The sequence below is a fragment of the Castor canadensis genome, chromosome 5 (genome assembly GCF_047511655.1).
Source record: "Castor canadensis chromosome 5, mCasCan1.hap1v2, whole genome shotgun sequence".
NCBI lineage: Eukaryota > Metazoa > Chordata > Mammalia > Rodentia > Castoridae > Castor > Castor canadensis.
Genome location: NC_133390.1, coordinates 68,942,484 through 68,957,649, shown reverse-complemented (window position 1 = coordinate 68,957,649; position 15,166 = coordinate 68,942,484). Strand labels below are relative to the sequence as shown.

The 15,166-nt window shown below is 32.5% G+C and overlaps 1 protein-coding gene across 5 annotated transcripts in view; it reads right to left on the bottom strand.

Moving 5' to 3' along the window:
- The window catches only part of Stxbp5l (syntaxin binding protein 5L), a 391,328-nt gene that overhangs the window by 157,356 nt on the left and 218,806 nt on the right, over positions 1 to 15,166 (bottom strand). For all 5 annotated transcript variants that reach the window (XM_074073244.1, XM_074073245.1, XM_074073246.1 and 2 more), the window contains 3 exons: positions 12,705 to 12,783; positions 5,220 to 5,374; positions 851 to 923 (listed from right to left, as the gene is read on the bottom strand). In XM_074073244.1, coding sequence (XP_073929345.1) covers positions 851 to 923; positions 5,220 to 5,374; positions 12,705 to 12,783 — 307 coding nt within the window. The remainder of the gene's footprint in view (positions 1 to 850; positions 924 to 5,219; positions 5,375 to 12,704; positions 12,784 to 15,166) is intronic.

Genomic DNA, 15,166 nt, shown 5'->3' with positions numbered 1-15,166 from the left:
GCGAACTCATAATATGATACTTGACCAATTACATAGGTAATGAAAAATTTCTTTTTAATGAATAAGTGATATCTGAGTTGAGATTCCTGTGAAACTAATGAGGAGAAAAGAGAAAATTATTCCACAGGGAAAATTTTTAATCTGCTGCAGATATAGGGGGTTCAAAGATAGCTATGTCTAGAACATATAATGAGGGAAAATTAGTTTCATGCCTATCACCATTTATAATGAAAACATGTAGCTGGAAAACAATGCACAAATTTCAAGTTTACTTTCACTGTCACTGTAAGGAGCAGAAAGCACCACTGTAACAGCAGTGTTCTGTATTTGTTTCAATTGCCTACAACATAATGCAAAAGGAAAGAGAATAAAAGAATTTTCTCTGTTCCTGAGATCCTGATCTTTTGTATTGTCTATTATTGCTCTTCAGTAATGCTTTTATCAGATGTCACTTTGTTTTAGTCAATTTCCCCACTTTTTTCTTCAGCCAATGTACTAGCAGGTAGACAGCTAATATATTGTATAAGTTTTTGTAACAATTGTTTTTGCTTAAGAAAATGGCAGAAGTATGATTCATTCTGTGTCCTGAGTTTTCAAATGCTTCTTTCCAAACATTAAGTGCTACCTTTAAGATGTCTTACAATTTTCTTAGTGCTATCCAAACTTTCCTGGTTTAGTTTTCAACATTTAATCAAACTGAATTTATATAATTTAAGCAAAACAATTTTCCCACAAGGAAAATTTGCTATCTAAAGAATGCGAATGCCAATTATCTAAAATCTGCTCCTGTATTTTAATTGTAATGGACTGTTAAAAATAATAGGTGTTAATTTGCACATGGATAACTTACTTGCTTTGTGTCAGATCAACTACAATGAGATCTTTCTCCAGAAGTACTGCAACAGCATAGGGTTCTTGAAATTCTACAAGTAAAAATAAAAAAATTGAAAAGTTTTCATAATGCATATTTTATAATAATCACCAATACTGCGTTTCCTTTTTCTTCTATATTAATTAAACAACTTGAGAAATTCAAAACATGAATTAAAAAAAAACAGTATTTTAATAAAATATATGCTGTATTTCTCAAATTTAATGTTAGGAACACTTAAAAGAAAACAAGGAAAAATGAAAAGTTGCACAGTATAGACTTAAATGTATCTCAATAGTCATAGGGGGTGATACTAGTACATTCTATGAAGAGAGTGAGACATCACTTCCATCTTACAAGTCTTTATCTTACTGATCCATAACCTTGTATTTAGGTCTGATTTCATGCCTACAAAGGGGGGGGGAAGTAATAACTCTGTTTCTCTGGAATATGATACATATTTACCTCCTTATGAAAGCACTACCACTTATACTAAAAAGTTTACTTCCAATGCAATGTGATTAAACATGCACCTACAGATTGCCTACTATGTGACTAAGAGTACATGCCTAGAAAAAGCAGTTAGGCTGAAGATAGTCTAAGATCTTCAAGTTTATAAAATCAGGGCTGCTCTACCATACTTCTTCCCTCCCTCCTATTCTTTCTTCATTGACTTCCAGAAACTGTTTTAAAATCAAGGATTAAATGAATGTGAATAAATGAATAATTTTTTAAAATTTTAAAAAGGATTAGATGAAAAATAAGACTAACATGGTACATTTTCTCACAGAATTTACTTTCTAGGGATATTTACAAATCATGAAAAAGTAAAGAAATAAGAATTCAGGAAATAATGTAAGCTATGAAAAAAATTAAAAAGGTTATGGCATAAAATATGATTTGTGTTTGGAAGAGGAGTGTTAATTTGAGTCCTGAAAACACTGCTTTACAGTTATAATGAAAGACTAATATGGGAAGGCTAGAGTTTGAAGAACGGTAGGGTTTTATGACTAGTTATTTTCTCTTTGGCATCTTTCCTAAGAACATCATTGGTAAGGAAGCAAGTGCTACAAAATGAAATAATGAGACATTGGAACGTATCAACTAAAGATAAATGATAATTTTAGGTAGTTACATGTTTTAAACTATTGTTGTTTCTCCACAAATAACAAAAATTGGCAGAAGTTTCACCTTTATAGAAGTACCTGTGTACTGTGATGTCCAGTGAACAAAAGATTTCCTTAACAGTCAAATTTGGTTTCAATTCCATGACGACCATTTACTAAAAGTTTGATCTTGACCAAATAAATTAACTTCTTTGACCTTCAATTCCTTTACCCATTGAAATGATACAATAATAACTGTCAGGCTAATATGAAGATTAAATGAAACAATGTATGTGAAGATGTTTACACTCAATAGATGACAACTATATTACTTCCTTTATTAGGTTGGTTAATTTCAGTGTTTTAACCTTAGCCCCCCCCCCTCCAAATGATGAATGCTCTATCATAATTACTACTTCTCTGAAGAGAAATGAATCATTTGGAGGCTTGGAGAGGCCTAGATACAGCTAAATCTAGACATGAAACTGACAAATTTGAATTATAGTTGACCAGTTACTCTGGGCAATACCTCCACTGAGATAAGAAAGAACATTAAAGAATTTGTGAGAATGAGCTGAATTGTCAGATGTCATAAATGATTCAACAATATTATTAATAACTTTGTTCAACCTATGCATATTTATCACACCATATAGCTATAAAGTTAATGTGAAATAATTAAAATAGATTAAGTGAAAAAGTATGATAAAACACAGTACACAGAGCATGCTGCTATTTGTACAAAAAAGATATAATGTTACTCAAGTAATGACTATATAGATACATGCATATGTATAGGTTATTTTAAGGAGAATAGTAAGAAACTAGACAACACTGATTGTCTCTGGAAGGGCAGTGAGGAATTTGTCATTACGTACTACTGTATATTGTAGACTTTCTTTTCTCATGTATTGATATGTTAAATGGTTTAACAGTTAAGACACACTTAAATAGTAAACAAGACTCATTTATATTTGAGTAAAGTTAAGCTACTTCTCCTAGCCTGTCAAATGAAATTTTCAATCCTTCTCACCAATTTTCAGAAAAACAAAGGCACATACAATTCACTAACAGAAATGAATATGCATGATGACAGTGTATTTATTCTATATTAAACACTAATATAAATTTTTCTAGTATCTCTACTGCTGCTCAGAAACTTATATACACATCTAGTGACTGATCTTTGCAACTACTTACTCTCAGTTTCTATTGCTGGCATATTTTCTTCTTCAAGGATCTTAATAGGAAGGATTTTCCTAACTTCAGCTTTTAGTTCTTTCTGTTATTTCTTTCCTTTTTCCCCCCTTCACACTCTGTCCAGCCAGCCCTATTCTTTCATCATTCATTCTTATAAGTCCAAAGAATATTTATATTCTGAAATTCATGAATAAATATTGTAATATCTTTTCTCTCTCCTTTCTGTTCCCTTCACAGTTATACTCAGTCTTACCTTTCTCCCTTTTCAAAAACTATTAGTATACACGAAATCACTATTCTTAAATCATGGAGTTGTCTCTGACTTTTCTACCATGCCACTTCCTAATCTAGTTGCACACATCATTCAGAGGTTTTCCTCATTCCATTTCTTCAGGCAATATCCTGTTTCAGGCTTTGATTATTTTAAATAAACATTTTTATAAACATTCTCAGCTTAAATCTGGAATTTCAGGGTCTCTCTTCAAAATTACATGTCTCTCTTTGGGTAAATCTTACTAAAATTAATCCTTTCTTTCACCTTAGTATTTCTGCAAAACTTCTCTGTAGCTCCCTATTTCCCAATGTCACCAAAGGCTTTTAAGTTTTTCTAAATTGATCTCAACCTAGCAAAACTCCCAATTCTCAACCCCTTACTCAATATCCCTTTAAATATCTGCATAAATCCTATTTCTCTGTGAAGTTTTGCATGAATATTTCATTCATCAACTATTTAACTAGCCTATAAAATGCTATATGACTCTGAACCATGTAACTCAGCATTTAAGGTCTTAACATTGCTTCAACTCAACAAGTCAATTATCTCATTGATCTTATCAGATTTTATGCAGTTTGATATTAGAGATCAGTTTCATAATTCATCTGTATATGCAATAAGTCCTTGTAGTACTGAGATCATAAAAGCATTCCATAAGTATTTGTTTATTAATTAAGAAAACAGGTAATCTGTCTCTAGTAACTCTGGAAATAAAGTATTGCATTGGTTATCAATCACATCTTTGAAATATGGAACTAAACTTTTAAAGAGAAATTAATGCTCTTAGTAATAAAATTTATAACATAATTTACAAAGTATATTCATCTGACCTTACAATAATCATATGGGGACAATGTTATTATTCTTCTCCTATGAATGATAAATAAAACTCAAAAAGTATTTTGCTGAATATCGCATAGCTATAATTGGCAGAACTAAATCATAAACCCAAAGATTCTGTCCCCAGGTCCAGTGCTCTTTTTCCTATATCCACACATTCCCTTTTGAAAATATAATAATGTATACATATAGTATGTTGCCTTAATCATAAGTTCATATTTCCCTTTTATGTTTTTACCCTTCTCATTTTTTATACTTCATTAAAATGTTTTATCAGCATAAGATTTTACTATACAGCTTCTATGAGTTTAGACTAGTTTTTGTTTATAAAAGGTCTTTACTTATATTCAGAGTGATAAAAATATACATGTATCTCTCCTCCAAAGATCCTCTGACTGATTATTTTCAAAAATGAAATAAATCACTAACCACACATCAGCAATCCTAGAGTAATCAGAGGTGCTGCAGTTGCATTTGAAGCAAAGGCAGATGTGAAACATATGCAGCACCACCAGAGTTACAGATCACTGATATCAGGTAAGTGCTTTAACTTTGATTGGCATTGGGATGGGATGGGTGGAGCTGGTCTAGGAGAGACTATTAGGAGACCTCAGTTTCCCCAAGTGATTTCACCCCGGACCCCTATCGGACCCTCCCAGCTCAGCTTCCACCATCCTCATCAAAGTTTAAAGCACTTACCTGATAATAGAACCTGAAACGCCAGCACTGCTGCACTACATCTGTCTTACTTCCAGTTTGTCAAGTAGGTACAATTGCAGAACCTGCTCCAGCACCTGTAGCTCAGTGTTGTATGTACCACAGTGGATGTCTGCTGCCAAAACTGAAAATATTTAACCTTAATTTTATCAGGAATTTGTCATTTTTAAAATGATTTTTCAATGTTAACAGTTTAGTTTTAGTTACTTACCATTTGGATATGGTGTTTCACATAAAGTAAGAAATTCAACAATAGGATGATCCATTTCAAGTACTGTAATTGCTTTTCCATGCATGATAGTTAAACTTGGTCTTCTGCATGCTTTGTCATAGGACAGCCCACCAGAGAATATTATGAATGGTTCACTACATAGGAAAAAAAGTTAATGAGACTGAGGAGTCCTATAAGATGACACAAAGTCAAGGACTAAGCCTTTAAAGAATAAGTTCAGTGGAGATAATATACAATGCAATTTGACAGCAAAATTTATCACCCAACAACCATCTTACCATTTCCCTTTTTCTGGATATACATTCTAACTATTAGACTAAACAATGGATAAGTCTAGAGGTATTAGGGTAGGGTTGGGGAAAGGCAATGGTGTTGGAGGGAGGGAAGTGGAAGTGTTCCCTGGCTCTCAGGAATCAATTAGTTGATTCCCAAACTCTGTATCACTACTACTGGAATATTACTTTATGTTAGAATATCCAATGAATTATTTGGCATGAGAGGCTCCAAATCCTCAAGAAAGAAAAAAAAGGCAAATTGTAATATGAAATGAAATGTGATAATGGAAAGCTCAGATTCAGGTAAAAATATGAAAATTCTAGATAATGGAGTTTCTGTGGAAAAGTTTTAACAAGATAGGCAAAGGTAATATAGAAGGAAAAAATAGCTCATCAAATCAAAGATAAATGTGATCTCCTTAATTTTACATATAGCCAGCCAACAATATCTTGCTCAAGTAACTTCATACAATTTTTTAGTCCTTTAGTTTGCAAGATATAATTAGATAGTAAAGTAGATGTCTATCACAACTTGTCAACTTGTTTGTACTGAGATTGCTTGATTGGATTGAGAGATGAACACTTCTGGGTGTACTGTGGGGGTGTTCCCAGAGACAACTGGCACATGGGACAGCAATAATGGGGTAGAAAACTGTCCTGAATGTGGGAGGAGCTATCCAATAGGGTGGGTGCCCTGAAGGAATAAAAGTGGAAGAAGGATTAAGATTCTGCCTTGCCATTGGCCTAAAAGCAATGGAGCCAGTTGATAACAGACTGCAACCTCTGCAACCATGAGCCAAAATAAATATTCCTCTTTTAAGCTGTCTCTTCAGATATTGTTATGATGGTAGAAAAAGACTAACACAGTGGAGGTTTGACGATTATAAAACTATGAAATAGTTTCACAAATATGTAGGTATAAAATAAACACCTACATATCTCTAGCATATTATGCAGAAGAAAAATAAGTTGACACCAAGTATTATCAAAAAGCAAATTGAAAATATTTTTTCTAAATAAAAATTTAAAAATAACTGGAGACTTACTGTATCAAATTCTTTGAAAATACACTGCCTTAAAAATTCACATCCACTCTATCTGCTATATTAAAATAATTAACATGTCTCTGGAAATCATTCTATAAGATTTTCTTCTCTTTCTGTTTTTCACTGTGCATAGTACCAAACATTTGCTATTCTTATGCCAGCTGTATATTAATAATTTACTTTTTTTAAAGTTTCTATCAAAACTTACACTTAAAATGGCACACTAACTTTTCTTTAGGATTCTATCTTAATATTTTGACCTAAGTATTTGAATTATAAGGAAAATAATTTTTAAAAAGCTCTTATGGTACCTGAGTTCTGCATTGGTTGGTTTCAATGATATCCTTGCACCAGTGATTTGAAATAATAAATGACCAACCTACAAATGGTGGAATTGAGAAGCTTAATTTTAACAGCATAGAAAAAAATCTAAAATACTTGGGTTTGGGTTAAAAGAAATAAGCCAGACTCAGAAAGGCAATTATGACAAATTTTCTTTTATATGCAGAATCTAGATTTTTTTTTTAAAAGGACATGAATGAAAATAACAAGGGGAACTATCTGGGAAGAAGAAGGGGACCAGTGTAAAGTGGGAGGGGAGACAAGTGGAAAAGGGAGGTTGAATATGTTCAAAGTACATTATACTTGTGTATGAAAAAAAATAATGTTTGTCATCCTGTCAACTACAGTTCCTTATATCCCACTGAACCTGAATATATATATAACAAAATTTATTTTTTAGATTAGTCTATGTAGGCATACAATGTGTCTTTTCCAGACTCTGCCATTAAAGAAAGAGAAAGAAGAATCATTCCAATAGTCTATACATAGTTTTCATATCTATCTCCTAGTTGTCAATGAATCTACAATCAAATTTATTTGACTAAGACTCATTATGATTTTTTAGATTCAAGATATTAGTACCATCTTTATTATTTATTAACTGAATTAATACATAGTCTAACATTTGTAAAGCCTTGAGTAATCTAGAGAGATTTTAGATTGTTTCTATGTTGTTGAAATTAAAATGAATCACATATAACAATATAGTCAAATATGACTTGTGCTTTATGTTCACATGATTGTGGCCTATTTTGCCGGCAAAATACTCTTAATCTCAGTGCTTCTCTGATTTTTAGCTTCTATATGCTTCAAGTGCATAATAAATAAGCTTATAATAATCACAAAAATATATACATTAATGTATACAGTGAAATGATAGTTATGATAATTAGTATGATAATTTTACATTTACAAATCTGAAGAATCCATATAGTTAGATTACCAATTACTAAAACAAATATTTAATAGTGCAAAAATTTTAACAGAGTAGAATGCCATGGCTTTAATGATGACAATAGTAAGAGTAATTTCTATTTATTAATAAAAATACGATGTACCCTCATCAAGGTTAGGATGTTATTATATGCCTTTCATATTATTTCATGTAATCCTCATGCTCATCGTAAAAATATAGATATTGCTGGTAAGAAAACTCAAATTTAGGCATTAATTAAAATTTTAAAGGTCACATAGCTATCTTACTCCAAAGCTACTTATCTTGATCATTATTTTCCACTGCTTTGTTTTGAGGCCCTGATTGCTAAAGTATATTGTCTTCATTGGGATTCCTTCCTTCCTTTGTCTGGTACCATCCTGTCATCCTTTAAATCAAGTCTCAGACACCTTCTCCAATAATTTCCCTGGTCTCTCTCTTTTGGTTATCTTTCTCATTTCCCTCAAGAACGAATTAGATGTCCCTCTTACATGCTCCCATAACATATCCATATAAAACTGCTACATCTGTTGTATATAAACCCTGACTTAAAGCCTTGCCTTTACTACTAGAACATACAAATTCAAAAACAGGCAGCAATTTCATTTCAGTACACCTATCAAATTGCAGAGTATATGGTATACAGTAAAAATTTAATAAAATGTTGTTTAACTGAAATAAACTGAATATTGTTGAGCACTCCATAGAAATATATTTATTTGGTCAGGCACCGTGGCTTAAGCATGTGATCCTAGCTACTCAGAAGGACTGCAGTCCAAGAAGAACCTAGGCAAAAAGTTCAAGAGACCCCATCTCAATCAATGGCTGGGTACTGTGGCAAATGCTTGTCTTCCCTAGCTACACAGGGATGACTAGGATGACTAGTAGGATCATGGTTTAGACCTGTCCAGACATGAAATGAGACCCTTTCAAAAATAACTAACACAAAAAAAGCTGGAGGCATGGCTTAAGTGGTAATGTGCTTTCTTAGCATGTATGAGGACCTAAGTTCAACCTCCTGTACTGGAAAAAAATATTAATTAATTTATTTAATGATACTTGGGAATGAACACGGGACCTTGCCCTTATGAGTCGAACTCTTTATCACTTAAGTCATATCCTCAGTCCAGAAATGTTTTAAAGGCCTGTCAGTAACAAAATGGAGTACATCAACCATATGCTTTATCATTGGAAATCTCTCAGGCCTCCACACAAACCTATATACTCTCATTTTTACAAGTTTGGCTTGGGGGTGAATTCAACAAAACTACAGCTGCCAGGAATAGTTAATATAGTCTCCTGCACCTCAATGGTCTTTGAAGTATAATACTGTCTAACAGTGATATAAATAATATTGATCCTGAAGATTTAAGCAAAGTGTAAATTACAAATGTTGTTTTAATAAAAGAAGAAAATATGTACCTTTTTATCCACAATTAAGAAATTTGAAATATTTTAATACTTTAGTTATACTGTATAAAACTTTGGGCATTTTAACCAGCTAATGCATAGTAATGTTAGGTTACACAAGAGATATTGACAGAAATTAGGGAAGGGAGTATGAAAGAGAGCAGTGGAGGGGATGAATTTAAGTCTACTATATTTGAAACATAGAAAAATCATTAGCATTTCTATACACTAACAATGAGCAAACGGAAAAAGAATGTATGAAAACAATTCCATTTACAATAGCCTCAAAAAAAATCAAATACCTAGGTGTAAACCTAACAAAAGATGTGAAAGACCTCTACAAGGAAAACTATACACTTCTGAAGAAAGAGACTGAGGAAGACTATAGAAAGTGGAGAGATCTCCCATGCTCATGGATTGGTAGAATCAACATAGTAAAAATGTCGATACTCCCCAAAGTAATCTACATGTTTAATGCAATTCCCAAAAAAATTCCAATGACATTCATTAAAGAGATTGAAAAATCTACTGTTAAATTTATATGGAAACACAAGAGGCCACGAATAGCCAAGGCAATACTCAGTCAAAAGAACAATGCAGGAGGTATCACAATACCTGACTTCAAACTATATTACAAAGCAATAACAATAAAAACAGCATGGTACTGGCACAAAAACAGACATGAAGACCAGTGGAACAGAATAGAAGATCCAGATATGAAGCCACACAACTATAAGCAACTTATCTTTGACAAAGGAGCTAAAAATATACGATGGAGAAATAGCAGCCTCTTCAACAAAAACTGCTGGGAAAACTGGTTAGCAGTCTGCAAAAAACTGAAACTAGATCCATGTATATCACCCTATACCAACATTAACTCAAAATGGATCAAGGATCTTAATATCAGACCCCAAACTCTAAAGTTGATACAAGAAAGAGTAGGAAATACTCTGGAGTTAGTAGGTATAGGTAAGAACTTTCTCAATGAAACCCCAGCAGCACAGCAACTAAGAGATAGCATAGATAAATGGGACCTCATAAAACTAAAAAGCTTCTGTTCATCAAAAGAAATGGTCTCTAAACTGAAGAGAACACCCACAGAGTGGGAGAAAATATTTGCCAACTATACATCAGATAAAGGACTGATAACCAGAATATATAGGGAACTTAAAAAACTAAATTCTTCCAAAACTAATGAACCAATAAAGAAATGGGCAAGTGAACTAAACAGAACTTTCTCAAAAGAAGAAATTCAAATGGCCAGAAAACACATGAAAAAATGCTCACCATCTCTAGCAATAAAGGAAATGCAAATTAAAACCATGCTAAGATTCCACCTCAACCCTGTTAGAATAGCCATCATCAGCAACACCACCAACAACAGGTGTTGGCGAGGATGCAGGGAAAAAGGAACCCTCTTACACTGTTGGTGGGAATGTAGACTAGTACAACCACTCTGGAAAAAAATTTGGAGGCTACTTAAAAAGCTGGACATCGATCTACCATTTGATCCAGCAATACCACTCTTGGGGATATACCCAAAAGACTGTTACTCCAGAGGCACCTGCACATCCATGTTTATTGCGGCACTATTCACAATAGCCAAGTTATGGAAACAGCCAAGATGTCCCACCACTGACGAATGGATTAAGAAAATGTGGTATCTATACACAATGGAATTTTATGCAGCCATGAAGAAGAACGAAATGTTATCATTCGCTGGTAAATGGATGGAATAGGAGAACATCATTCTGAGTGAGGTTAGCCTGGCTCAAAAAACCAAAAATCGTATGTTCTCCCTCATATGTGGACATTAGATCAAGGGTAAACACAACAAGGGGATTGGACTATGAGCACATGATAAAAGCGAGAGCACACAAGGGAGGGGTGAGGATAGGTAAGACACCTAAAAACCTAGCTAGCATTTGTTGCCCTTAACGCAGAGAAACTAAAGCAGATACCTTAAAGCAACTGAGGCCAATAGGAAAAGGGGAACAGGTACTAGAGAAAAGGTTAGATCAAAAAGAATTAACCTAGAAGGTAACACCCACGCACAGGAAATCAATGTGAGTCAATGCCCTGTATAGCTATCCTTATCTCAACCAGCAAAAACCCTTGTTCCTTCCTATTATTGCTTATACTCTCTCTACAACAAAATTAGAAATAAGGGCAAAATAGTTTCTGCTGGGTATTGGGGGGGGGGAGAGGGAGGGGGCGGAGTGGGTGAGGGAGGGGGCGGAGTGGGTGGTAAGGGAGGGGCTGGGGGCAGGGGGGAGAAATGAACCAAGCCTTGTATGCACATATGAATAATAAAAGAAAAATGAAAAAAGAAAAAAAAAAGTCTACTATATTTGATACATTGTAAGAACCTTCATGTACCCATCCAGCACAATAAAAAAAAATAAAAACAAACGAAAAGAGATAATGACATATAATTAAAGTAAGTGCTTAAAAACTACCATGATTTTATAGTATAAACACTTTAGAAGAGTAGGTGTAAATGAACATCAAACATATATATGATACCAAGAAAATCTTCTTATGTGAGCATATGACTAATATAAATTAGGACTATCTGATTTAAAATTAAAACAATATTCATGCAAGGTTTATTACGGTAATCCTGGATGAAAGAAGTACCACTAATAATAATTGAAAGTAGAAGAAATATTGCAGCAGTGTAAGATATGGTAGCTATAATACAAGATAAAATTCTCTTATTATAGTTTTCATCTTTTGCATCTTAGAATTTAGTACTTTTTCATTATGTCAATATGTATACCTTTATCTTTCTAACTAAATGTATTATTTTCAATTTCACAATGTAAGACCCTAAAGTACAGAGATCTATTTATGTACTTAATTCTTTCATAAGCAATATCAAAAAGTGCATAGCTTCTGCTTAATAAATATTGCCACTTTTTATGCGTGGCCAAATAGTTCTCAATTGGCTTTTGTTTGTTTACTTGTTTTTTTGTGTGGTTTGGTATTGGGGTTTGAACTTGGTATTGTGTTTGTGATAGCATATTACCACTTTAGCCACACACTCCACTCCTTTTTGGCTTTAGTAATTTTTCAGAGAAAGTCTGGTGGTTTTGCCTGGTGGCCTCAATCTGCAATTCTCCCTTTCTCCACCTTCCAAGTAGCAGAGATTACAGGCATGGGTCACCATGTTCAACCTCAATTGTTAAAATTAGCTTATGTGCTACTAATATAAATACTCATAAGATTTTAAAAATAACTAATACTTATTATTTGTAATATTCTTAATAATGATCATCATAGATATGCCTGCTAAACAAAAAATAAGTTATTATTAATGTATACTATTGAACCAGTTAATATATTTACAATTACATATAACTTTAAGCACTATATTAATATTAAAGGTTATCCTGCCTTTCTTGTCTCTGTATCTTACATATATTCCCATACTCCCCAAAGTAAAAATGCATACCTATTCCTGCAGGTCTTATACTCTACTTTAAGAATTGGTTTACAAGATTCAGATTTTCTTCCTTCCCTTTGACTTTTTCCTAAAGAAAGGAAAAGATTTTATTAAGTGTGTTTTAATTTGTACTCAGTCATAAAAACTTAAAAATTTACACTAAAGGAATATAAAAAGGAGGAATAAAAATTTAACTCTATGTTTGTCACAATAGAGTAAACAAGTCTACATATCCTAAGGGTTTATTGAACATGTAAGACATTTTTAGAGTTATAACAATTAACTGCTATATAAGCAACGAAGTTATTAAAAAAAATTATCCAGCCTTTACTGCTTTACATTCTGCAAATAAAAAATTAGTTTCTTATAAACTTTGTAAAATTACTTATATTTGAAAGTAAAATAAACAGGTTTGGAATTGAAGACACAAACATACATACCTGTATGCATTATACAATATATTACTATGAAAATGTGTACTAGGCTTAATATTTTATCTATTATAGAAACATGCTCTTTTTATATTGCAGAAAGATTTGCGATGCACAGTATATGATGGTTCTTCATTTCAATCAAATTCATCTAAAGGAAAGGCTATTAAACAATAAAGTAATTCATGATTAAAAAATAATTTTAATGATACATTCTATTCGCATCAATCAAATGCCATAGTTTCTTACAAAGAGAATGATTATGCTGTTCAGACTTTGTATGGATCAAAAGAGGACATGAAAAGAAAGCTACTCCTGTTTATAACATCCTTATCTTTAAAGTTATGCTTTTATTTTAACTCTGTATCTCATTTTGATAAAACAGACATGTTTTTCATATGTTGTTTCCTTTTATTTTTAGTAAGTGCACTTAATTATCCTTGTATTGCTACTATTTATAGATATACATACCTGTTAAAGAGATGTTTACATGCATATATATTTAAAATTTCACAATAGTTACAGAATAACACAATCAAATCAAAACAGGATGTCAAAGTAGTTTTCTTCAACTTGTTTAAAAGGGAGGGAATCAATAACAACAAACTACTATCTACCCCATGGCATATTTTCTGAAATTTCCTTCTTTTCTTTTACCATCTGTCAATTAAAAAATCAAGTAATATATAAAGTTGGTCATAATCACACTGTAAAAAAAAGATAAGTATATGTACCACACATCTGATAGAATTGCAGATATTATATGTAGATTATGCCATCTAACAAAGAGACAGCTTTTCCTCAGGGACTCACTCCGAACTGTAACCTTAAAATTAAGGCTGAAGGTTGGTAGTTTTGATAATGAAGTAGGAACAGAAGAAATGAAAGAAGTGACACACCCAGAAGATAGACCCATTCTCCTTAATTTAGGTGGTTTTTTCCATCTACTTCTCTAAATTACCAAGCAATTAATTGAACAAAATACTTTATATACATACATACATATATGGAACCAAATACTATTTTTAATAATACATATCATTGTCATAAACTAATTTCAGTAGAAAAGAATAATTGCATAGTTATTGATTAATGTTCTGAATCAACTTCAAGCTCCAATAATTTACTTTTGGGTGAGGGTTTCCTGCTTTGATTATATCCATTACCTGACAATAATTAAAACATCTTTATGTCATACTGTGTAAAAAAACATTATCAATTCCATTTGTTGCTATTCCTTATGTTCAGTGGTACTATATTAAGTGATAGGGTATAAAGAAATAAACTCCAAGATGCTTAGAATCTACTAGATTAAGCATAAAAACACTAGTGTAAGGGAATAGAAAAAGTAATGCTTAAGTACAAAACAGTCATTCAGAGACCACAACTACAACTTATTTTCTATACAAAAAATAGAGTGCTTTCAATTTTGGGAATGATATGTTTAAAGTAATGCTACAGAACATTAATAATGGCTTTATTTAACAGAGCAAGAGTACAAAAGAGATTGATGCTGGCAATATAAGACGGAAATTATTATAAGAAGACAGGAAAAAGAATAGAGTGAAGGAAAATGAACAAAATTTCAAAGAAATGTGAAATATCATTAATCATATCACCATATATAAGAAGATGAGAAAAGAAATGAGCAAAAAACTAACTGAAAACATTTTTGACAAAAAATACTATTTATATATTTAAGAAGCTCAATGATCTCCATGTTGGATAAAAGCAAGGAAATCTACCCCTAAGCACATCCCAGTAAAAATGCTGGTATCCAAAATAGAAAATCATGAAAGCAGCAAGAAAAAAAATGACTCATTGTATACAAAGGAAACTCAGTAAGATTAACAGTTAACTTTGAGAAACAATAGAGACCAAAAGGCAATAGAATAACATTTTGAAAGTACTGGAAGGAAAAACAAGAAATTGATGTTGAGCAAAATTATTCAATAATGAGGTCAAACAAAGTCTGGTGGAGTGGCTCAAGTGGCAGAGTGCCTGCTTATAGCAAGCATGAGGCCCTGAGTTCAAGACCCA